This window comes from Lissotriton helveticus, chromosome 5_1 (genome assembly GCF_964261635.1).
Source record: "Lissotriton helveticus chromosome 5_1, aLisHel1.1, whole genome shotgun sequence".
Taxonomy (NCBI): Eukaryota; Metazoa; Chordata; class Amphibia; order Caudata; family Salamandridae; genus Lissotriton; species Lissotriton helveticus.
In genome coordinates, this window is record NC_136065.1 from 1,053,150,501 (window position 1) to 1,053,176,601 (window position 26,101).

Below are 26,101 nucleotides of genomic sequence, written 5' to 3' on the forward strand. Positions count from 1 at the left end.
TTTCAGTACTAGAGGACACTGCATGTATTGAAGTTGTCATAATCTGAGTATTCTCTTTGATGGTGGGGACACGTGACAATGGGAGGTCGATAGCGGACTTCTCATTCCTATCCAGGAACATTAGAGGTCTTATTAATCCTTGCAAGGGAAAGCAAGTACTGCAATACCTAACATGACACCGCACACATATAGCCCTCCTGCAGGAGACACACCTCCCTCCTGGTAATTCACATACCTTTGCGTTTGCATGAAGACAGCACAGATACTTCTGTAGCTACTGCTCATATGCACCCGAGGGTGCTATTGATCAACATGTATGCCTGAATATTGACACGCCAACTTCTTTCAAACACTCCATTCCCTGATAGGGTTTAACGATTCTGACCACATCATACTGGGTGGTGACTTTAACATGCTCCTTGACCCCCCAATTGGACTCCACTGTTGCCACTCCGACAGGCAAACCATGTTCGCTGCATGGGTGATTTGGTGTTCTGCACTTTCAATGGTACTATTTATCATGCAGTGCCAATTCGCTCACTATTCATACCATGCAGATGCTCTCATCCCATACTATAAACCTGAAATTGACCACGCTACCTTTATGCCCCTGAGTTACATACTCCTGGCAACCCCTGACATTCAAACTCTTTCCACAACCAGCTGGGCTTGGACGAAAATTCTTAGTTTATTTGGGGAAAAACTTCTGTTCTCCCCTGAACGACCCCTGACGGACAACCAGAGGCTTCCCCTAACACAGGAGAAGCTGGTCCAAAATACACTGATGCACCACGCCCTGGATACTTTTACAACCTCTTTCCAGATGGTCACTTTATTTTCCAAGTCGACGGCACTCGCTCGTGTTGGACCCGGCCTCATGGCGTGGTCCTACCCCTCCTGCATGGCGGGCCCAGGACGATATCCGCCCTCCACCGGACCTCGGGCGCCCCCTTCGGCCCGATCCTGCACGCCCCAACACCACAGGGCCGGCTACCACCCCGGTCCTCCACCGCAGGCCTGCCCCCGCGTAGGCCCATCACGACCTAAGCACGAGGCTGTGCCCGACTCCATCTTGGGCCACCCCGTCACAACCACGTGGCCTCGGCCCCGGCCCAGGCCCCAGCGAAGTCCCGACATCGAGGCACCAAGATCCACCCAGGTGGTCGAGTGGCCACTCGACAGATCCCGGAGGAAAAGGAGTTTCGATGGCCCTCCAGCCGTCCCCGGACGCCTGGTATCGATCGCCCTCCGGCCTCCCTGGGCGCTGGCTCCACCCCCCTGCTGGGTGTCTGGACACCTTCATCCCGGCCCCTCTGACCCCCAGGCGCGAGGGTCCGGACTTCAAAGACCTCCAGACCTATATCTGGGCCAGCCCTGGATTAGGTCTTCAGTTGTATCCTGGACTGGAAGCCCTGCTGACGCTGTCACGGCCGACACCAGACGAACTCATCCTCCCCGTAACCCGACGACCTTCTGAGAGCCTGCTGGCGCTGCCGCGGCCTACCTTGCTGAACCATCTGAGAGCCTGCTGGTGCTGCCGCGGCCTACCTTGCTGAACCATCTGAGAGCCTGCTGGCGCTGCCGCGGCCTACCTTGCTGAACCATCTGAGAGCCTGCTGGCGCTGCCGCGGCCTACCTTGTTGAACCATCTGAGAGCCTGCTGGCGCTGCCGCGGCCTACCTTGCTGAACTTTCCGAGAGCCTGCTGGCGCTGCCGCGGCTTACCTTGCTGAACTTTCCGAGAGCCTGCTGGCGCTGCCGCGGCCTACCTTGCTGAACTATCTGAGAGCCTGCTGGCGCTGCCGCGGCCCGACTTGCTGAGACATCTACGAGCCTGCTGGCGCTGCCGCGGCGCGACCTCTCGGAACCCCCCAGCTCGAGGATTGAGAGCTGTGCGTAGGGTATCCCTTCCTCCACCCAGAGTAAGACTGTCCCGCTACCTTACCCCCTTTTACGAGACTTTATAGATCCCTTGATCTGTTTGTACATACTGCCAAGAACCCGCAACCTTTTATTATCTATAAAAGCTTAAGAACTTGACCTCTTGTGTGGTGTCCATCTGTAGTGTTGTGATTACTCTACTGTACGATCCTAGGAGAGGACCCTCATTCAGGAGGCCTCTCGGTAAACGCTCGGCTACTTCTCGACGGAGAGGTGGACCTAGGGGTGGTCAGTCAGACATCTTCTGCCTCCCCCGGGGTCGCCTTTCTAACAGCTACGCTAATGCCACTTATATAGACCACTATGTCCTTTGCCACCTCTGCATGTGGATCCCTTCCTATCCGTTAGCTCAGGATAAGCTTGCTCCTTTGACCCTCGTGATCACTGACAGTTTGGTTATTCTCCAACTGCACTGTACTGTGGGCCAACATGAAGACCCAGAGTCGCCATATGTGTCCCTCTGCTGCCGGTGTGCTGGATGATTCAGGACACAGATACCCCTGGCCTTTGACAAGGAGTGATGGCCCCATCTATAGTGGATTGGACTATCTGTCAAGACGCTAGGGACAAGGCAGAATGATTTATGTTTCCTCAAGTTGATTTATGAAAGGTCCTGGAACAGACAGATTTTTTAGGCCTTCAATAACAACAGCATTCTTCATCCTAACATGCATCATAATCACTTCATTTTTTTCAAATTTTTTAATGCAGTTGAGAATGCCTGCCTGCTAGCGCCTCCGCTTGACCAGAATCCCAATCTATGTGTTCTGTTTGATCAGGGCACTCCTTCATTAATAAAGATACATTTGAACAGTCTTTGTACATATGCGTCAATGTCTGGAGCCTCTCTCTCCATTGGCACCCCTCTGATTCAGATGTTATTACGGCTGATCTATTTTCCAAGTCTTCCAAATAGTTTTGCAAGTCTATATTTTGATATTTAATGGTGAGGATTTCTTGCTTGAAAAATTCCAACTCTACTTCCCAGTTGTCACCTATATTCTCTAATATCGATACCCTGCCCCCTCCATGTCTGCTAGATCCAGGCGAGAGTTTTGTGCTTCTAGGGTGATGGTCAAATTCAGAACAGAAATTCATTAGGCCCTGAAACAACTCTTCCATGAAGGATTGTGTGACAAGAATGTCCACGCCAGTGGCCTTAATTTGCCCTGCAGTCACCTCCTTGTCCTGCTTGAGATAGGTGTCACTTTTTGTGGTCTGGATGAGAGAAGCAGTTTTCAGAGTATGAATCTTTCTTGGCTTTTGGCATTGTCATCTTGTGGTTTGATCACTTAGCGCTTGCACAATGTCTGGACCACACTATTGAATCCTCTCCTTCTCATTTGGGGAGAGAGTCATAGACTGTGCTTTCATTAAACCACTGCTTTCTCACCCACTGCTCAAGACCAGATCTTCATATGCCTAGCCTCTTCAGCCACTGCACTACTTCAAACAAGGGAAAGGTCAGGGTAGGGAGGTTACCTGGTTTTGCCAATAGCTAGTGATCCCCGCTGGAAGCCACTGCCTATGCCTCTGGGTAGGTAGTGACTCTAGAATGACCCTTGGGGATCAGTGGTAGTCACTATGGTCCAGTCCCACCTTTCCTACTGTTTACCCTCCTTAGTGGGGTACTGTTTGCATTCCATCCACTGCTCTCCCCATATCCCCTACTCACCAGAGCCTCTCCTCTTCTGCGGGTTGATTGCGTCAAACAGGTTGACCCCGCTGCCTAACCTAGGTCCAGTTTTTCAGCACTTGGTGATGTTTGGTCCCATTGCGTCAGAAGGCACCCCTCTTCTGGTGGTTGCAAACTGTTCTTGCTCCTTGCGCAGGCCCGTCTGTCACCCTCATGCAAGGTACTTCACTGCCCATGTCCTTCACAGAAAATCAGCCATACACTTCCATCAAGTACGACCCAAGACTCCAGGGCATCTCAAAATCTTCTCTTTCGCTGGACCCTGCTGCCCACTGGGCCCGTCTCCCTCTATTCTCTTTTCCTGCTGCCCACAATTCTCTGCCTCCCCGGGCTGACCCTCATGCATTATGAGACCCTGTGCAGGAAGCCTGAGCAGTCACAAGTCCCCCATGTGGCGGTTGGCTTACTTCTCATTGGACGACTGCCATCCCCCCACACACCTATGTTCTGCCATCTTGTAGGGCACCTGGGTTCAGCTGTCTCCTCAATTGGATCTCCCCCTGCCCGCTGGCCTCACTCTGAACTGCACCGCTTGCAGGAGAAGGCTTTTTCAACCCACTCTCACATCTTTGGCCTAGGTCCTTAGAGCGGTGCTTCAGAGAGCCACCCTGCTAACATCTTAGCACGGACTGTTAATAGAAGCCAGGTCTTTTTACAAGGTAGGTGATAGTGCCCCTTGGTGCTTCCATCACCATACACCAATTCTGTGACTCTTGGGCACCAGAAACTCTATTTCCCATCCTGTCGTCCTGCTTCAGAGTCCTGAAATTCCAGGACCTGTGTGGAGGAAGCATACGGTGCATCCTACTCCTCCATCATCTTGACGCTGACCCCAACAAGATGAAAAACAAATGCAAGTGTCCAAACACCCAAAAGTACCATTTACATTTGTGACAAACCAGAGGGGATAGTACCGTAGCGGTTGCTACTGAATGGGGGTGGTGAGGCAGCGGAGTGAGGGAGCAGGGGGGGAATAAAATAAAAAGACTGACCTGGGTGCCACCAGCTACCGCCTCTCCTCATACGTCTTCTCTGAAATGCAGCGCCGTGATTGGTCTGAGCAGCGTGGTTCGGCACTCAGATGGGGACAGTGTACAAACACTCCTCCCACAGCTCTGGCCAGCCCAGCCCCACCTGCCCCATCCAGCACCTAAGCAGGAAGGAAAACCAAAATGATAACAACGTGAGTTGTTATCATTTTAGGTTTCCTTTTTAAACTGCTCGCAGGGCAACGCCACGCCACCGCTGGCATATTACATGCAAAATATATATGAAAGCTATGGACTGCACATAGGAAGTCGCCCAAAGAGGACAAACACAAGAGCTCTTTTCATCCAATACCTATCTCTGTCCTTTATTCTACCACTACTATCTTACTCACCTACCTTCAAAGCGTATTACAAACCCCTACCCTCTACCTCGTCCTTAAGACTCCTGTCATTCTGCTTTTTCTTGAGCTTCTTGTTCTGTATATGCAAGCAATGCCAATATGTGCTACTAAAGCTAGCATTTCTGTAATTAATGATAGATTTCTTGGACAAAAGCTAAATTTTTCTTCCAATGAGAAATTCAATCTTTAGGATTAGTTCATGCGGATTAACATTGCACAATACATTGCTTACAGAAAGCAAACATAAGCGCTGGGTTCAATTTTGGAGTGTAAATTCAGAGACAGAAACATTTGCACTTATTCTTCCATGTAGCGGAATTTTTGAGTGAACTTTTTAATATTATTTTTACTTTGCTCTGCATCTGACTGATAAATGTCTTTATTTGTCATTAGTGTGTATATAATGTGAACTAAAGTGGTTTGGCATGTAATGGAGCTTCCCTATATTGGCTTCAGAGGGCATCAGCCTTCGAGCCTCTCTTCAGGTCCACACCTTTATAGTCCTCGTTATGGCTCTATGGACAAAAATATTGCTTGAGGGAGGAGATGGGTTGCAATTTACATTCTGATTTCTCTTTTTCTGTGTGGACTTGCATATTTCCATTTATAGGCTCTGGGTTTAGAAGACATGCTGGGCTGTAACGTCATATCACGGTAATGGAAACGTCTTTCTTCAAATTTTCATGAAATCCACTACTTGCTGCTGCATTTTCTGCCCCCCTTCCCAGCACCCACGTTAAGAGGTGTCCTGGTTGATGAGGCTATCATGACTTGTGCCATATCAATGGCTAGAATATCCAGACCAGAAAAAATGGTAGCTTGAGTAACATAATATAGAAATGAGTTACTGCTTTTCTGTCATTTAGTGTTGTCAGATCGAAGAAAAATCACAGCTACATAAGGAGACACTGTGAAGGGTAATGGGGAAAAGATAGAGTGAGAGAAAAGGCTAAAAACGTTTTATGTTTTTCTTGGTCTTCATTTTGTCCTTATTTTCTGTAATGAGATCAACACAGTGTGGCTAGCAGCTGCAGTACCTCCGTATGGACTGAGGGGCCACACCTCCCACCTTACTCCTGATGAGGAGAGTGTCTGTTAGTCTGACCTTTGTTCAGCCTGACAAACACTCTACTTCAGTGATTCCCAAACTTTTTTGACCCACGGCTCCCTTGACCTATTGATCGCTGCCCACGGCATCCCATTATGTTACCTTTTTTTTGCCAGCTTTGGGGATGTATTCCCAGCCTCGGGAGTACTTCCATTTTTCTCCCTTAAAATAATTGGGATGAAGCTCATGAATGTATTATAATCATATATGTAATCCTATCCTATCCACTGCAGAGCCGCATGCAGTGTCAACAACTGATTGGAGTGACACGGGGTTCTTGGAGAAGTGAACTGCTACTACACCATGATATAGTGCTCTTTAAAGAGGTGTGTTTATAGCTAGTTTCTGAACAGGCTTTGTTAGGCCCTGATAGATACAGGAATGTTGTTTCAGATCCTGGGTGCATTGATAGAAAAGGTCTGTTTCGGCTGTCTAGTTTTTTCTTTTTTTGCACATTATTGCTTCCATCTGATGGTACCAGGCTGTCCTTGTTTCCTTGGCAGTATGGGCCTTGAGAGTGAGGTTGGTGTAATTGTAATTGTAGGCATACTTATAGAGCGCAACTGTCCCCCGAAGGGTATCCTGGTGTCCAGGGTGAATCTAAGTAATGTGTTGTATGAAAGTTAGGGTCTAAATTAGTCCCTGTTCATGCAGCTGACTCAGGTTTGGACTAGTTATTCCTTATTTTTCTTGGCAAATAACAGCCCCATGTGGGGCTGAGCTTCAGATCGGTGCTGAACATTCAGTTTGGAATGAGGGGTAGGTATTACTTGTGCTTTAGAATGCCTGGAGCACAAGACACTTTCAAGTAATATGACCTTTCCCCAGCAGCGCCCTGTGAGTGCTAAGACTGTAGCAGTGACCTCTCCCAGCGGTGCACTCCTCTTGCAGCTTTGAGTATTCTGGGCACACCTTCCCAGTTTTCTGGTGTACACATATCATTCTGTACTAAAATCACAATCTCATTTTTGTCAAACTGTTGAATATTTTCGTAAAATACAAATGTGTAACTGGTAGATGTGTCTTTTAAGGTAACACCCTTTTGCAGGCTCTGGTTACCAAGCCCATGTATTTAACCAAATAAAGCAAATACAATATCCCATAATGCAGTGTTATTGGCATAACAATAGAGACTGGCTGATTTCATATGTGGCACTGGTCTTTTGAGAGCTATTCTCTGACATAAGGCTAAACAAACATATTTTTGGTTTTGCACTGCTTTTAATACAGACATGTCTAGGTTCAAAGTTGTTTTTTAGGAAGCCCTTGACAATTAAGTAATTTACACCACATGGTCATCCCTAGGCCAGTCCATTCTTTTTATGAGGGTCTTCTATCTAGAGATTCGCTGTAATTCAAGCAGCACAAATGAAGTTTGAAGAAAGCGATGCTTTGTATGCGAGACATTAAGTTATAATGACCGATTATGCATAGTAGTTTGAGCTACTTCTGCAGAAAGCTGTCCGTCGCCCAGATTCCATATAGGTTCCAAATCACTGAAGGGACTTCTCTGCCCTTCATCCATTTGAGTGCAACATTATCAGAACTACTAATAATGGGTTGCCTTATTATGATCCCATGTCACCAGAAAATGGTTGACACTTCCCAGTGCATACTTTTAACAACAACATTCCTTCTGCACGTTGCGGTCTGAGATCCATTGCTGTGGACTTAATTGCCTCCACTGCACTTTTTTCCTGAAGATAAACTGATTTTTGGAGATCTTAAACTTTGCATAGAAATTAAATACGGCAATTTGCAACAATTGTGATTCGTTCTGCCGAAGGAACATTAATTGTTTACAATGTAATTCAAATGCCTAACCTAGTCAAAGTGTATTTATGGGGCGAGGAGAAAGCCCATGAAAATCAGTGATAGTTTTAATGCCAATAACACTTTGCCTTCTGGGTCTTTTTTAAAAGTCATTGCATAAAATAATTGACATTTGTTATTGCTGCATATTTGCTTCAAAATGTACTATACCCATTTCCCACGAACTAATTTGTTGTGGGAAACCCTTACTCTCCATCCCCACATAGGTGGGCCCTGCTCAAAATGAAGTTGGGCTCCCTGCACAAAGGTTGGTGCAAAGAGACTCATAAACATGTTGCTTTTATTCTCTACTCTGCTACGTCATCAGCGAAAAATTACAGATGGGAATATTACATACGGCTTCTTCTCTGTAACAGCAGGTTTTAATAATCTTCATATGGCTTGGTCCAGAATTTACCACACCAAAAGAACACAGAATCCCGTGTCTTCATATTCTCTACAAATGCTGTGACGCCCATAACTTACTTGTTCCCACAAGGCTTCCACCAAGTCAATAATGACAGCAGACTTCTCAGCTCGACTTCCCAGACCCTTGTACACCTGCATCTTTGCTGTTTGCTGGATAGACCACTGCGCCCCTGGCTAGTTTGAACGGCACACCAGGGTGTGGCGGTGCACAGATTGGGAACCGCTGCTCTACTTGTTCAGGTCAGGCAGCCAGGAGTTAGACATTCGACGTCAGACAGGGTTCTTATACTGACCATTTATACATTCTTTGTATCCCCGGGTCGCGCTCCTTATCCCTTATCTGAGATTGGGACCACATTACTTCGGATTGTTTTTCATGCTTTTTAAAGATATACCGTGAACACTTAGGGAATGACGCTAGAGGGGATACTTCAGTAGATCACTTTTCACAGGACACTGGAGTATTATCCCCGTCCTTTACTTTATGCCGGGGCCCCTCTGCCTCTGACCTACTGAAGTTATAAATACTTTGTGGCTACTGACCCCTTATCTTGCAGCGATCTGAACCATTCAGGATACTGTTGACCAACTTTTAGCCTTGAAAAAGTCTAAAGTACCAACTTGTACAGACGAAACACATGTTGGCTGCATCTCACGCTTGAATTTGAACAAAGAATAAGTAAAACTAAACGCCGAAATACTTCGATTTGGTCATTTTGTTCTGAAACAATTGGAAATTTGCTGTTGCATTACTTGTACTATATAGGTCGACTGTTTATATAATCTTGAGACTGACAAGATCCCATAACAGTTAGAATTGGGTTGTGCTTTGTTGACCTTTCTATTTTGATTCTTCTAAAGAGATATAATTGAAACTAAGAAAAGAACATGAGACTTCAGTGAGAGCCATACAGGACACCAATTCAACATGTGGAACCGGTGCTATTTTACAAAATGATTGTTACATTTTGTCTACTTTCTCTTGAAAAAAGGCCTTCAGCAGGCGAAATCCTAGTGATGCAGGGGTGAGAAACGCTTTTACAACTTTAAAGGTTCCCTTTGTGGAACTGTCAGGTATCTCATTTTGGCCAAAAAATAACTTTACCTTCTCTATCGTTGTCTTTTTTCGAAACTCTTTAAGATCTCCATTTGCTAAATACCAAATGTTTAGTCTATGTACGCTATTATTATGCTATTTATCATATGTGATATTTACCACATGCCAAAAATAAGGCATTTGGGGCCAGATGGAGGTGGCCCAATACCGGTCGTAACGGCCGAAATTACCGAATTTCGGCCGTTACCGACCGGTATTGGGTTTTTGAGATGTAGGTGGCATTTTTTAAGAATTCGGTATTTTACCGAATCCTTAACATACCGATTCGGTAAATTACCGAATCCAGGATGTAGGAAGCACTCAAGTTAGTGCATTCCTCAGTTAAGGATTCGTTATTTACCACCAACTAGAAGTTGGTGGTAAATAATGAAAACCTTTGAAAAAGCATTTTTTTTGCTTTTCCAACAGTGCCATGTTGCAGACATACATGCCCTTAGGGCATGTATGTCTGCAACATGTGTACCCATGCACAATTGAGGGGTGCAACAGGGTGTCAAAGTGACACCCTGCCACCCTTCAATGTTTCCCCCAATTACCGAATCGGTATTTACCGATTCGGTAATTGACATTCATTCCTATGGGCCTCCAGGCCCATAGGAATGAATGGCAATTACCGAATCGGTAAATACCGATTCGGTAATTACCGAAACTTCACGATTCGGTAATTTTTTAGGTAAAATTACCTACATCCTATTTGCATGTTCTTAAATACCGAATCGGTATGATTCAGTATTTAAGAATCGGTAATCTAGGATTACCTACATCTGGCCCCAAGTACATAACCTCCAATTGCAAGTAGGAGAGGTAATTAAATATCAGTGAAAATACCACGTAAAAATACCTCCAGTCAAATTTAGTTGCTAAAAATTCCGGAAACTGTGGGGAATGAAACAAAAGCTATAAAACAATACAACCAAACAAAGCCCAACACAGTAATGCAAAAACAAAAACACAGTACATGCACTTTTCGAGCTTGAAAAATAAAACTGACACACACCTGTACACATGGCAAGGCCTACATAAACAGCTGTGGACAGATGGAGCTACCACAGGTTGTTTGCAGCAGCCCCTACTTCTGCAGGACACCACCATGGATGCACAGCTACATCACTATCTCATGCTACCCCTGATTAATGTTCTGCTACAATAAACCATGCAGTATGAGGATGTAAACCAAGTGGCCAATTAATGACCTCAAAGGTGCAGTAACACAGGACAAACATATTTTCATGTTTACGAATACCCTGGAGCACAACATAGAGATAGATTGCCATAGTCACTTCCTGAGAATACTAATAGCGCTACAATTCTTTGAAGCACCAAACAGCAGATAGTAGGATTGGTGCGAGGCATTTCTCAGTCAACCTCAAGCAAAACACTCTGCTAAGTGATGGGTGCTTTGAAGAGTGTGAGTGAGGAGCATACGAATGGCGATGCAGCACGCGCAATGTAATTTGTTTTATTTATTTATTTATTTATTTATGCACTTACCTCCGTTCGGCCGTATGCCGGAGTTTACTACCCTCCACCCTGCCCTTCCCCCACCCCGCCCCTCAGCACTCCCTCCAGGAGCCGCTACTGAATCAAGGCCTTTATAGTGTAAAATAAAATCAATTTAGACTATTTTGTGCACTTTACAGAATTGTATGTATGTTCAATATTACATATGTTCAAAGTTACTCCTAGTTATGACTCTGGGAATCAGGACAAGTGGCAAATTCAGTGAGTAAACTGTATTTTCAAATAAAGATATTCTACCAGTGGTGGATTTTTCGCATTTGCAAACTTACTTATAGGTGAGTTTGCGGTATTCCTGAGCGGGACCACTTGAAAAGGTTTTTGAGGACGCACAATCTCGTAGGATTGTGTGTAACGACCAGAAATGTTCAAGTAGTATTCCACCCTAGGAACATACACAGATTCACCTCTGTCAAGGGCTAGAGCTATTTTGGTTCCTGGCTGATAATGGCAAGAGAACACCCACTGTTTAAAGAAGCTGGATGGAAGGGCTTTCTCTATGGGAAAATATTGTCCCTGTGAATAAAATAAGTTACAAGTGGTAGTGCACTTTTGATGAATGTTCGCTTAGTGCAATTCTGCATACTTAAATGTTAAAAGTGTGGGTACTGCTGGAAAACTACAACTGAAAGAAGTTTCCAGAAATTCCCTTTATACTATTTGAGAATTCCAAGAAAGTCACTATTTTCCTCTATTTGTTAAAGCGATTGGACTAGTACAAATGTGTTTACGGTTTCATTTTTCTCCTGTGAATCACGTCTACTGTATATATGGACGCATAGGGTTAAAGAGCCTGGCTGTAATTAATGAAATCACTGTTGAGGCAGTGCATGCACCAACTCACAGAACAAATGAATGTTTTCTGCCACCGTTATTCAAGCCACTGTTTACACAAAACACAGACCTACTCTAGTAAAACAAACAATCTCACCATTCTAGGTGGGTGAACTTGAACTCCTGAACTTCGTTGCATAGAAGTTATTTCAAGATTAAGCAATGACTCATCCTGTCAGACACTAACTTTAACTGTTGTTGATCTTGATGGCCAGATCAGGTCTTATCCTGCAGAAAATCGTAGCCAAGTCACTGTTATTGGTCTGTTCTAAGTCCTCTAGGTAAATACATTTTAAAGCCAAAAAAGCGGAGATAAAACCCCTTGATAATATGCCCCATTATTTTATAGTGCCTATTTTTTGTAGATATGTTGTTAAGAACCAGATAAATGCAATGACTTATGTATTAAATAGATCTGGAATCAATATTGCAAGAGGATTTTTTTTTAAAAAGTCTAATACATTAATTGACGTATTGTGTGCTGTTCGGGTTTTTTAACATATACCTGGTTGGTTTTAATTTCTTCTGCATTTATTGTATCTGTAGGCACATTAGGTTATCTTTTAAATGATTCAAATAGGAACACAATAGTATGTTTAGTAAAGGCAGGACCAATGACATTAAAGGATTCAGTAACTACTTTGAAATTTGTATGATTATGAAGTTCGTGCATTTGCCTTATGTTCTGTCAATTGATACATAATCTGCATATTACCAAATACATTTTTATATCCGACGAATGAACTATAACTAAAGATTCTGCATATACAATACTCATATACAATCCTCTTCAGGCGGGCTAACTTTCACTTATTGATTGCTGTATTTATTCATCAAGAAGGTAAATATTTTTCATAGATGGTTGTAGCTTCTATAATGTAGTTAATATCGAGTAAAGTGCTTTTTATTGTTTTCAATATGCAACACAATCTCTACAAATTTAAATAAATTTGCAACAGCCTAAAATAGGCAGATATTTTAAAAGAAAAATATTATGTTTTCATTATTGGGGAAAATTCATATAAACATTCAAATGATCTCAAAACAACGGTTGAGGAAAGAAGACAGTAAATATTTACAAAAAAAATGGCAGGGTTTTTGCATTTTTTTTAAGGCTGATGTTAGGAATTTTGAAAGTGCCTTGTTCTAAGGCAATTCCTTGATGAACATGTGATGTTCCAAACAACTGCTTCTTACTGAAAAGAGATGTTTCAGGAGTAGCAGAATAAACGAAAAATGGAGCTCCAGCTGAACGATTTCTTGCATGTGCATAACCATGGTGTTGAGAACTCAAATACGTGTTTGTGCAAGTTTATATTCCACCGAGAACCCTTTTCTTAAGTTCTCTGGTACATTCAGATGATTGCATTGACAAAATGGCGGTCATGTCATTTAAGACGAAATCATTCAAGTTAAGTGAATATAATTTTATATTGTTTTCTAATTGTATGTAAGTTTCTTTCTTCAGAAACCTCTGTAGTTTCTGGATGACTGAGATCTATGTTTCATAAATAACGAAGCACTGATGATTAGTTGCATGGTACTGGTGGTGTGATAACTCCGCACCTGTAAACCCCAGTACCATGCACACAGTCAGTACCGTCAGATATAATGGAATGGGATATAACTGCGCAGGCCCAGTTTTACCTGCTTCAAGTAGGTGTCAATTGTAAGCGAAAGGCAGGTACAGAGTGCGGGTTGGCAAATTTGGGTGGTGAAGGTTACAGAGAGAATGCGAGAACTTTACTTGGCAGGAGCCTTACATCCTCCCACATGCCTTGAAAGGGTATTGAAGGGGCAGGAAACGAGACCGGACATTTATGCAGCGGGTAAAATCAGGCCGGTCGTTACAACCCATGGTGAAACCGGGCGCAGGAACAACAACCCAGCCATGACTGAGTGCGCAGAATTCCACACAGGAATTCCGCTCTTCGTAACTTAAAATTTGGAGCTTAATGTGATAAAATGTCAAACTATACAGATAAGCGTTTAACAAATATGCCTCAAAAGTTACCTGTAACCACATCTATTGCATAGTTGGTTTTTTCCATTACACATTATGTAGCCTACTCTGCTGCATAATTTGTTTTTATTGCCATATAATTCCCGTGGCCCTGTATTTAGTTCACAATTTTCTATATTTATTTACAGCAGCAACATATACACTATGTCAGTAACGTTACAGAATTTTTGAGAAAGGCGCATATGGTATTTATAGTTTCACCCTTATACGTTTAAAACTGTATCATGGGAGTTCTAAAATATACTCTTGCCATGTTCTCACAGACAGTACAAACATTTATCAATTATAAATGTTTATAACTAATTCTACATTTATTGTTTTTCTCCACAGCTAAAGAGCAGTATTTCATCCCAGGTGAGAAACAATTCTGAAGTACATTATGTTTTGTTATGCCAGAGTATGACAAAGTTTAAAATGCGGAATCTTCAGGTAGAGGTGACCTACAGGCTCAAATACAAAGAGGGAACATAGCGAGCGAATGATCTCATGCTAACTATATCCCAAGGTACTGTCTCTTTCTTACTCAATTATTGAAGAGAACATTCACTACAAGATGGTAGGACCAGACATCCCTTCATTGGTTGCTGTAGAGACAGCTGCAGGCCTTTCACATGTTCTATATGTAGCTCTGCTTAAGCTTCCCTTTCTTCACTCATTGGTTATGAAAAGAAACACTATATTTTCTAAGGAACGTATTTTCTTGACTGAGAAAATCTTTTTCTCTTTTGGTAGGGTAGTTACCCACATGTTCTCTTAATTCCTTGCTTGGCATCTTCCTAACTGGTGAAGGCCTTGAGCGACAGTTTATTATGCACACCTCACCTCTGTCTGTTTTTATGGCTTTCTTATCCCAAAGAGTTTTCTAAATGGGTTTTGGAGTGAGACAGCATTTGGTTCACCAGTTCATCACTCTGAGATTCCCTCTCTGATGTTTATTTCTTTTTCTGGAGACATTGATCGCTTTTGGTCCGCAGAAGTCTTATCTGGAGAATGAGAACCCATTTTGTTAAAAATGTCTAGAAATGCAAGAAGTCGCCTACCCAAAGATTCAATTAGGCACTCTCTTTAACATTTAAAAGATGCCTGGTTGTTTCCTCCTGTTTCTCTGCCCCCCCCCCTTAAGTACTGTGCCACACGAGATTCTTTTGTGAGATCTATTCTAGGACAGAGGCCGTTTCCACTAATTAATGCACTAACAAGTGGGCAGCATCCCTCTCATTTATATCCCAAGCGAGGGGGCTAAGGCATCCAGGGTATCAACAAGCAGTGTGATGGGTCAATTCTTGTCATGCACTCTCTGCTTTCCTTTATAACGAAATTGGCCCCTTCTTCAAAACAATAATTGGCAAATGCACAGGAAAAAATCTATATCTCTAATGTTTGATGCATTGCTCCTTCTCTGCAAATGGTAAATATGCTGTTTGTGATCTGAGTTTTCTGTGTTTTAAAAAAAGAAGATTTTCTATGTTCGACGAAATTTGATGATTTTATCACAGCATGATATTTTCCGCTTACCTGCTTCGTGTACGAAAGGAAGCAGCACTAGAACCAAGCTCCTTAGTTCTGCCACTATGACCTCCAAAATAAATTGCTATAATCAAACTGGGTTCCCCATTTGTGGACTTTTTGCCTCACTGTGGTGTCCTCACTTAAGAATGCATACCTATTGACCTTCCTAATTGGACACTTTTGATACTGTTGTTTTCGAAGAATACCTTCAGACATTTGAAAGACTCTAGAATATGTATACTGGTAGATTTCCATGTTCAAATAACCCTGCATCAACCAATCTTACACTTTCCATTTGAATTCACATGAATAGTGGAAGACTGCAGTGACTTCCACATCCCTTCATAATCCATTGTCTATTTAATTGAACTAGGAACTGAAGATTATCAGCTGAACAGCGAGTGCAACAGTGATGTGGTGTGTCCTCCAAAATGCAGATGCGAGTCGAACGTGGTGGAGTGTTCCAATCTGAAACTCACCAAGATCCCAGACCGGATCCCGCAGTCCACTGCAGAGCTGTAAGTGCAACTCATCCCCACTTTAACTGAAGCGTACATTCCAAATCCCCTGTGTCATGACCTAAATGTTAAAGTACGAATATGTGGTATATCTGCTCAGTAATCTAGAAAAAGCTATGTTGTACCATTGATTTAACACTGCTGCTGGAAAGAGGACACGCATTGCAACACCAGAATTCAGGTGCAGCAAATTTACAAAATCTGTTTACAAGATACATTCATATTCAGTTACAGATATATATGCAACCACATGCTTAGTAAGATTAAATCTCAAAACCTGTACACAAACAATGCATTCAAAAATCTATGCACAGGTATTTAGTGAACGATCTCACTAATTAGGGCAACAAGTGATTTGTGGGATGAAGGAGAGTCCCTCACAACACATGCAGGGCAAGCCTTGACATGTATTTGATTAGGTACATCTCCATGACAGTTGCGTACACAACAATTAATTGTATGCCGATATGTGTAGCATAAAACTCCCTTTTATGCAGCATTTCTGCCCAGGGTAATAGATGCAACACTACTGAGTACATAACCTGTAACTCAAGTCATCTGAGAGTTGAAAAGTCACTATTTATCCAGTCTCTAGCATCAATGTTACATGGGTGGATAGTTCAACATCCTCCCAGACTCCAGTCACTCCAAATGATACACAAAAATGCATGCACACACTCACAAACATAGGCGGAAAGTGGTGTGGACACTTAGAGGTCACCACAATGGTATATGGCATACTTGGAAAGCAGTTCCTTTTGTCTGCAGTCATTCCCACAGTAGAGTCTATTTTTCTTTTCTGTAGCACAATGGTTATTAAATGAACCACCATACATTTCTACAGACAAGACATAATTACAAACAGCTCTTTATTCAAAACATTCAATATGGCATTCCCTTTCAGAGCTGTTATTGTATGCTAACTGAGTATAGTTGTTGGTGTGAGGTGCTTTAGTACTACTGTGTGTGTGCGTGGGCATGTACAACCCACACTGTGGGGACCGGTTCGGTCCTCATACAGTGTGTGTGTGTGCGTGTGTGTGTGTTTGTGCATGCATGCAGCTAGATCTTAATTCTGCTTCTACTTGTCTTAGGTAACGTAAGTAATTTTTCTTTTATTTTTGTGTTTCTCCCAAAGGCGCCTGAACAACAATGACATTTCAGTATTAGAGGCAACAGGGATCTTCAGGAAACTTCCACACCTCAAGAAAATGTGAGTCAAGGAAGACCAAAATAAAATACATATTCACTGTAATATATTTAATATTAGGACGATGTTGTTCAGTAACAAAGTAAGAGGCATGCTGGAAACGTGAATTAATGGAGATCGAAATATCTGCAACCTGGTAGTCCCAGTAAAGAGCAAACTCCAAATAAAGAATGATTATGTTACTGAGAGTCTATGCAGTCTGCCACTTGACTGCAAAGCAAATGTCAAACGTTGCTAGCATTGAGCTTAAGAAGTCCCCCACCTGTAGAGATGTTATAATCAGCAAGACAATGAGTGGGTAGTATTAAAGCAGAAAGCTGTCCCAGTGAGTTAATGCTCATCTTTGAACAGTGCCTAATTTTTGCCAGTAGATATAGGTGGCAGCAACTTGCACTCAGTTTTGGGGACAAAGACTAAATTGTCATCATCAGACTTTCACCAAGGCCAAAAGATAGAATGACAGGTAAGGGAAAAAGGAGGAGAAAGAAAAAGTTAGGAAAACAGTTACAAAGGGAGAACGCCGGAATAAAAAAGAACATGCAAGAGCAAGTTAGGGAGGGTAGGGTGGTGCATAGTGTCCCCCCCCCATGGTATGCAGCATGCAGACAGTGGGCTCCTAAAAAAACGTTGAGCACCTGCATGTATTTTTTACAAGCATTAACACTGATATCTGCTGTTACTGAAGGTCACAAGTTTGAATGCCAGTAATTCTAATTTAGCGTTATTTATTTCAAAATTGACAAATTAGGTATCGTTACATTGGAGGATAACCTGCTGCATGTAATTTACTATTGCCTCTAGGTTCAGGTAAAAATCAACCTGAACTTTGGGCAAAGATTAGAGGTGTGTATGGGTTACGACTCCATTGTGGTCTAAATCTCCACACAGAGAGCTTGCAGGTCCTTAATCCTACTTCTGGGAAGAATTACTAAATGGAAAATTATCTTTGGAGCAACACATTTCAAGTTCACTTGGCCCATTTGCTCAGAAGAGTTTCTTCAGCACAAATAGAATCAAATACAGTTCTCGTTCATTTTTACCTTAACTAGATTTTCAAAGTGGTCAGGTTATCTTTAATGACTTTCGGTGTGATCTGAAGGATTTTCTTCTATAAATGCTAGCAGCAGAGATGTAGGATTTAATTCATTTGTTTTGAGAAAGGTACGATGATCACTATTCCCGTGGCACGGACCACAGAATCCCTTCTCCATCATCAAGTAGAGGAAAATGATTCAATGTACCTCTTAGTTGCCATTGGCAAACAAACAACCCCGCTTTGTGTGGGGTACAAACAGATCTGGAATTGAGTGGCACAGGTATTGCCTCCTTCCCACTAACACTATAATTTCCCACCGGATCAGTCTATTTGAATTTTTCATGGCACGTGCACATCACTTCACAAGTGAAGACCTGGCCTCCAAACTCTGGATGTTCACTATCCACTTATAGCTGGTGGCTATCACTCAGAGAAAATAATGCAGAGTAGTCCTAGAAGGAATTTCTAAACAGCAAACTTAGAACATGCTAATTCGAGATATAGTTTGTTTGTTTAACTTTGTAGTGGTTCCTTGGTCTTCGCATTAAAAATTAACATTTTCTACTATTAAGGTTCATTGATAATTATTTAAATGAAGAGCTCGTTGAATATTTAGGTTTTGCCACGCATGAGTAATGAGTCACATAACATATCATATCACCATGCAGCATATCAGCAATTTAAAACAAGGAAGATACAAACATGCAATTATGATAAATACCTATACAGAGTAAATGTTTTCTAAAACTACAGTTCTCCTGCCACAGAGTGCACATTTTAGACATTAACAAAGTCCATGTGCTAGAATTGAGAACCTATATAATTCCTAAAACAAATTCTGAATAAAACAATATGAAAAGGAAAATGATACTTGGCATAGAATGCATAGCAATATATGGAGCCTTGAAGTATACACGGTTAAAATCTGAGTGGTTGGATTTGCACCTTCTTAGTTGCGGCTCATAAGATTTAAAAATCTCTTCAAAAAAATAATTTGTAATGCCTCAAAGTCATGAATGTTCCAGCGGGGTCTACAGGATTGTAATCTATATTTCACATCAATTGTTCCTCTTGTATATCGCAGTGAAAAACTAAAAACAAAAAGTGAATTTGGTAGCATATCACATTATTTTTTTGTTCTACTCAATTGCTCCACAGTAATCTGAGTAACAATAAGATCAGCGAGATCGAGGATGGGGCATTTGAGGGAGCGGTGTCAGTAAGTGAGCTGCACCTGACAGCCAATCATTTGGAATCAGTCCGGAGTGGAATGTTCCGGGGCATGGAAGGACTGCGAACCCTGTAAGTATGGCACACACTGAATTATCAATAGTTACCAAAGACAACATACACTTTTCAGTTGCCTACTGGACCATAATCTGACTAAATGAATTCAATGTCTTTCAAACAGTGGCCTGTCATCATAGCTAAATTGTATTGCATTGCAGTATTTGTATAGTGCTTCATATCTCTGACTATGACACGAAGTGCGCCATTTCTGATCATTTTCTTGGTTGTCCTTTCTGTGTTGAGTTTGGAAGTATGTTGGGAGTAGAATGGCCTACATGGAAGATGTTGGGTAATTTGAATGAGATTCAAAAACATGGTGCAGCACACATTGTGGCTTACTGGCGTGAGATGTTCAGAGAGAGTGATAATTGATGCATTCATGCATACCTTCTTACTAGTTTGTTTAGAAAGTCTTCTGCATATTGCAATTAAATAGATGGGAAGAGCCATGTTGCAGTACATGTAAATTCTTTGTATTCATGCATACATTGAGTTCCATAATTTTGCTGTATGGGTGGAGAGGGAGTTCCCATTACTTGATGATTTGTTAAAGTGTGGCACGTTCAATGGAACGGCCAGCCTACAGCACAAATGTGTCTGTCCTACGGATTGCTTGATGAGCAATGCACATTGCTTTAAAGTGGACCAGTCTAGCTATTAGTATATGATGCCAGGGGTGAAATAGCCCTGCATTGGACTGATACGCTGTCTTGATGGTTTTCTTTTGAATTCTCTATAATTGTTTTAAGTAGAGGTTCATCCAAGATACATTCCGTAGCCATAGTCAAGATGGGGGATTACTAAGGTGATGGTGGATTAAACCTTTTGAGGGACAATATTATATGAGAAAATTTGTTGAAGGTACATCATTCTATGAAAGCTTTTTTGGCCACTCAATTTACCTGTGGTATAAGGAATAACTTGGAGTCTAGAACCACACCTGGATTCTGTAGGTCATCCCGAATGTGATTGTGAGATCTTAGTACCTGAGGCAAAATGGTTAAAGAGTTATAGTTCATCCATTTGCCCCACATTTGAATCTCAGTTTTTTAAGTGCTTAGCTTGAGGTTGCTAGCTAATACCCAGTGGTCGAATGCTTCTATGCACTGTCCGATGGTTCAAGGATCACATTCTGCAGATTTTTATTTTTCAATCTTAGTTGTAACATTTGAGAATAAATAAGGAGAGGAGGTGAGGTGAAGTGGTGGACTGTAAAATATGTTGAATATAAGGTAAGCAGTGGCTGAACCTTCTGGAATGGCAGATGTTGAGTTTAATTGTTTAGAGGAGAAAAGAGGAAGTGAGATAATGAGTGAGGTATGAGGGAAACCATTTCAGGACGGTTATTTGCACTGCCATGTCATCATGTCTCTGTAGTGATGTAGAGTGGTAACCTGTATCAAAGACAGATGAGTGATCAAGTAAGAGGAGTGTCTAATTTTTTGCCAACCTTTGTTTGATATCATTCCTTGTAGATATCAATGGTGATTCAGTGCCCAGTCCGAATACATTGTGGTAGCCTGGGAGCAGGTAGCTTGAATCTGCTCCCCCACATCACAAACTGACTATCCCAATCAGTAATGTGAATTTACCCTTCCTGCTGCCTATTGTTTTACGGCACCCCTGAATGGTGTGTTGTCTTTCTGAGCTGCAGAATCCTTCTTTACAGTCAGGCCCGAATCTGACCTCCTCCCCTTTTCAACTACTGATATCACTTAGTGGTGTTGGCTCTCAGCACGGGTCACAAAAAGCTTTCTGTAAATAAATGTGAAATGAAATTAATGCATTTGTTAGTTTGCTGTCCTTAAATAAATGTTTTCTCGAAAAAGTTAAAAAAACGTGGTTCACTTTGCTGGTCTTTTCAGCAAAATTACTGTGTTGCTAGGGGCAACTGGCTTCTCTAGGTCATAAATGCCCTCTCCTTTTGTCAGTTAGAACCTGGCGATCATTTTCTTGTGTTGCATCCATGCTTTTAGATTGTGAGAGAAGGTCATCCTCTCTTAGAGTAAGGCAGAAAGCAAATATGTTTCTGGTACAGTTGAAGCTTGTTCTGCAATTCGAACTTCTGACATTTTTTCTGCATGCCACAATAACAGACACATAACCCAGTTATCTTCATGTAAAGGAGGAAGCTGCTTATTTGAGGAAACATGGAAGCTTGTACTTGTCTCTCGCTTTGCAAAGAAGGAATTAATTTAAGACTTTTGTGAAAAAGACAAAATGTGTGAAACTTAAAAAATTGATGGCCGTATTGTGATCTTTTTAAATGCCTGCTAAACAGCACAATATGGTGGCATGTACCCATCTTCAAGGAAATTATGCTGTTTGCAGTGCATGGATTTCAAAGATAGGTTGCTGGGGGTAACTGCTACCACCATACTATAAGTCGCTCAGGGATCATGAAGGCAGCAAAAAGAAGTAGAGAGGGCTCTTGGACCTCGAAGAACCCTGCTTACTTTCTGTAGCTTCCACCTCATTCCTTTTCTCCTTAGCAGCAATTTGGAGCTGTTTAATTTATAATAGTGGGACAATGGGGCAACGCTCTAATGTCAGCAGGGTCCAAAAGGTACATACTAACCCTTTTCTTAAAATGAGTCGTAGTCCATGCTGCGGCAGATACACTAACTCCATAATTCAATAGTTACTGCAAGAGCTGCTGGCATAACATTTAGGAAGCACAACTTTATGTTGCTAAGCTGTGCTTTCTACAGTCATTTACTAACTCATAGATTTACCACGTTTTCATATGCATCATTGACAGCACAATTTCATTGAACAAAGATGCATGCTCAAGTGGAATCGGGATCATGACATGGCACAGTGAGTGTGTCACTAGCAGATATGGTAACTATAAAGTTCAGCATTAAATAGACATTTGGCCACATTTGGACCTAAATTCAGGTACTTACCCTCAGTCACACTCTTTTATCTCCACCTAGCCAAAGTTTCTATCAGCATGAGTGGAGTGCTAGACTTTTAAATATGCCACCTCCTTCCAAATAAGAAATACATTTCACTGAGACATTTTACAAATCATAATCAGGTCATTTGCTTACAGTTTGTTGAAATCATTCTTTACTATTTTAAAGTTACAAATTGTGCTAATCAAAATTAGGTGAATAAAGCAAACATGGTAATTCAAATCTGTGAGAAATGCTTTTTTTGCTGTTAAAAAGTGCGCCTCCTTCTTTTCAAACCCCCCAAAATTATTTTGGCCGGGCATTTCAATGCAAATTGATACTTGACCAACAAATTGGTCTTCGGCCACATGCTTAAATATCCCCTTCTGTGTACTCAGTGCACCCTTGGTGTTGGTAGACGTCCTTCTACACCTGTAACTCGAGAAAATATGTGGACTGTCTAGTTTTTCAGACATTGATTCCATCTAGAATCTTGAAAGTTCTCTGCACTGATTAACTATGAATATTCGACTTCACAAAATGCAATTAATTCACCTGATGTAGATAGACTAAAGGTAGGAATGTGACAGTAAGAGGTCACACCTAGTCCTTCCCTTAGATGTGGTCCTTGCTGATGTGGTACTTTGTGGGTTCTTCATGTTTTCCAGCAAGAGTGCAAAGCTTTTCAGCCAAAATGTGAGATGCAATTTTGTGGGCTTGGATGGTGCAATCAATATATAAATATATAGATATATACATATATAATTATGTATATGGGCGCGATGTCTATCTTTGACAGCCCCTGCCCATCCGCGAACCTGCGAGTAATGGCTGCAGCAGTACGAGGGGACTCAGGGCAGCAGCCGTGGACTTTTTCTTGATCTGAGGCTCCCTCCACCACTCACCTGCAGGCTAGCACAGACCCATTGTCTCTATTCACTCTCCCACGCCACCAACTCAGTCTGGCCGATACAGTGCATTCTGGGATATGAAGTTCTACTTGGACCACGAACTATCACAGGTGTGCCGACAGCATTAAGGGGAGGAGTTCTGGGTGCGAGCACGTATTTAACACAGGATGGAGCTATTTGGTGAAGGACTCGCTACAGTGCTGGGCGCTGAGGAAGGCTGTTTTGCCGAAATGCATTCGCGCCACTGGGACCATTTGAATAAAGCGTGCTGTCAGCCCTGAAATCCCCTCTGGCCTCTGATTTCTTCTTCTGAGGGATTTGTCGTCATATATACTGCGCCTGCCAGGGGCGCAGTACAGAAGGCCCTGCTACACTAAGTGTCCCGGATTTACACTGGCACCACGCTGTCCTCAGCGTTATCGAGATCGAGGAATCTATATATCCGGAGACCGCCAGGAACCACAGGCCAGCATGGGTGGACCGAGGTATTTTATCTCTTTTGGGCGCGATGTCTCTATTTGACAGCCCCTGCCCATCCGCGAACCTGCGAGGAATGGCTGCAGCAGTACGAGGGGACTCAGGGCAGCATCCGTGGACTTTTTCTTGGTCTGAGGCTCCCTTCACCACTCACCTGCAGGCTAGCACAGACCCATTGTCTCTATTCACTCTCCCACGCCACCAACTCAGTCTGGCCGATACAGTACATTCTGGGATATGAAGTTCTACTTGGATCACGAATTATCACAGGTGTGCCGACAGCATTAGGGGGAGGAGTTCTGGGTGCGAGCACGTATTTAACACAGGATGGAGCTATTTGGTGAGAGACTCGCTACAGTGCTGGGCGCTGAGGAAGGCTGTTTTGCCAAAATGCATTCGCCGCCACGGGGACCATTTGCATAAAGCGTGCTGTCAGCCCTGAAATCCCCTCTGATTTCTTCTTCTGAGGGATTTTTCGTCATATATATGAATATATAAATATATATATAAATATATATATATATTTATATTTAGTGTATTTAACAACATTTTAAGGTTTCTTTAAAGCAGCCTATAGTAATATTCAATTTTGTGTTCATCTAAACATGTAATATGGAGTTAAGTGATTTAACATTTAGATCTTTATAAGGTTTCAGAATATTATAGTGTTTCCTAAAACAGATGTATGTGTTATACGCAAGATCAGAGGTTCTGGGATAAGGGCAATGAATGCATGCAAGGTCTGAATGCAAGGTTGAGACTGGGTGAGTGTCTAAGAATGTGAGGGATGGTTTGTCAACTACAAAACAGAAAGCAGTCGGACACCTCCCTATGGTGAGCCACTACTGCAGGGATATGTATGTATTCATCGGTCACAGCTTTAAATAATGGTAGGGTTTATGAAATTAACTCACTTGGATAATAGTAAAACCTCTTAAATGTGTGCTGTATAGCTGGTCAATAGACTAGGAAAGAAAAAGAAAAATTAACTTTCCAGAGAAGAACATGAAATGTCATCATACACCATGGCCAGTATGTCTAGAGGAAATAGTACTTGTATGGTTTAGGGCAGAAATGTCCCTTGCGTTAAAGGTCCATTCTGTTTTTGTGCAGAGTTTGGTCATCTTTAGCGGAACCATTTGTGTAGTTTAGTTTTCCCTTCATTTTTGCATATTTTAACAATGTTTTCTACGGCTCATATCCTACTAACATCCTATTTCTTCTTTTTTAGTCAAATGTATGCCCCTGGCTCCCACTTATGTTCCTTCAACAGTGCACCGCAGTTCTCACCCCCTTCCCTCTTAATATTTTTCACATGCTAAGGAGAAACTGTGATTGGTGATCTGTGCAACTTTCAATCTAAAGTTGAAGGTTTAACAAACCATGTTCTAGTCTTACCTAATACAATTAAAGCTGATATGGAAATTCTGAGTCTAGTTAAGAACATCTTAGCTGCTCCAGCTGTTATGAAAGAAGCTCTGTTACCTGCCAGCTGTACATTCATTCCTACAGTGCTGGGGGCTTAAATAAAGAACCTAACTTCAAGAAATTACCGGTGTATCTTTCGTTACTACACTCCCCTGCCACCGTTCCTTTATTTTCTAACAGGTCCATGAACCATCCGTTGTCAGCCTGAAAGTGATACTGACTGGTGCTTGCCAAGGGCAATAGGATGCTGTGGCAGGAAAGGAGAGAACTGAATTGTTAGGAAAACTGTCCCTCCTACCCACTAAAATAATTTCGTTATCATTGACTACGAATTGAAGAAAGTCAGTGGCACCGAATTTTATACTTGTTTATATAATGTTAAGTATTTTGGTAACCTGTGGGCAAATTAATTTTTTTCTGGAAACCTAGAACTAGCTTGGGTGCACAGAAAACCTAAGGGGCATATTTATTAAAGATTTGCGTCGCCCTTGCTCCACACTAGGTAGCGCAAGGGTGATGCAAAACATAGAATGATATTTCCTAAATCACGCAACACCACCTTGCGTGGCCCTGCGTGGCTTGTTAAATCTTGTGCAAGGGTTCCTGCATTGGAGAAAGGCGTCAGCTTGTGTGCCAGCAGAGGCAGAGGGCAGGAATGCAACATATCTTGGTAGATATAGTGCCTTCCTGCCTGCCCTCTCCCTTTTACGCAGCACAGGAAGGTGTCTTGCTGCATTGTGTTGCATGAAATAATTATACATATGGCCTTATATTTGTTTGTAAATGGCACATCCTGATTCATACAGTCAGGATCTGCAGGCATTTAAGTCATTGGATTGAATTTAGTATGATGAAAATTCCGCCGGTCTACTGGATTTTCCATAGTATTAACTTTGAGATTAGGTTTGAGACATGAGACTTCCCAGGGAAGGGGCATATAGCAGCCATCTGGAAG

General features: G+C 42.3%; 1 protein-coding gene across 1 annotated transcript in view; it reads left to right on the forward strand.

Annotated features, from left to right (window-relative positions):
* Window positions 1-26,101, forward strand: part of SLIT1 (slit guidance ligand 1) — an 899,254-nt gene that overhangs the window by 681,665 nt on the left and 191,488 nt on the right. Inside the window, exons 15-18 of the mRNA XM_078643589.1 lie at window positions 14,198-14,221; window positions 15,750-15,894; window positions 17,033-17,107; window positions 19,299-19,442. Coding sequence (XP_078499715.1) covers window positions 14,198-14,221; window positions 15,750-15,894; window positions 17,033-17,107; window positions 19,299-19,442 — 388 coding nt within the window. The remainder of the gene's footprint in view (window positions 1-14,197; window positions 14,222-15,749; window positions 15,895-17,032; window positions 17,108-19,298; window positions 19,443-26,101) is intronic.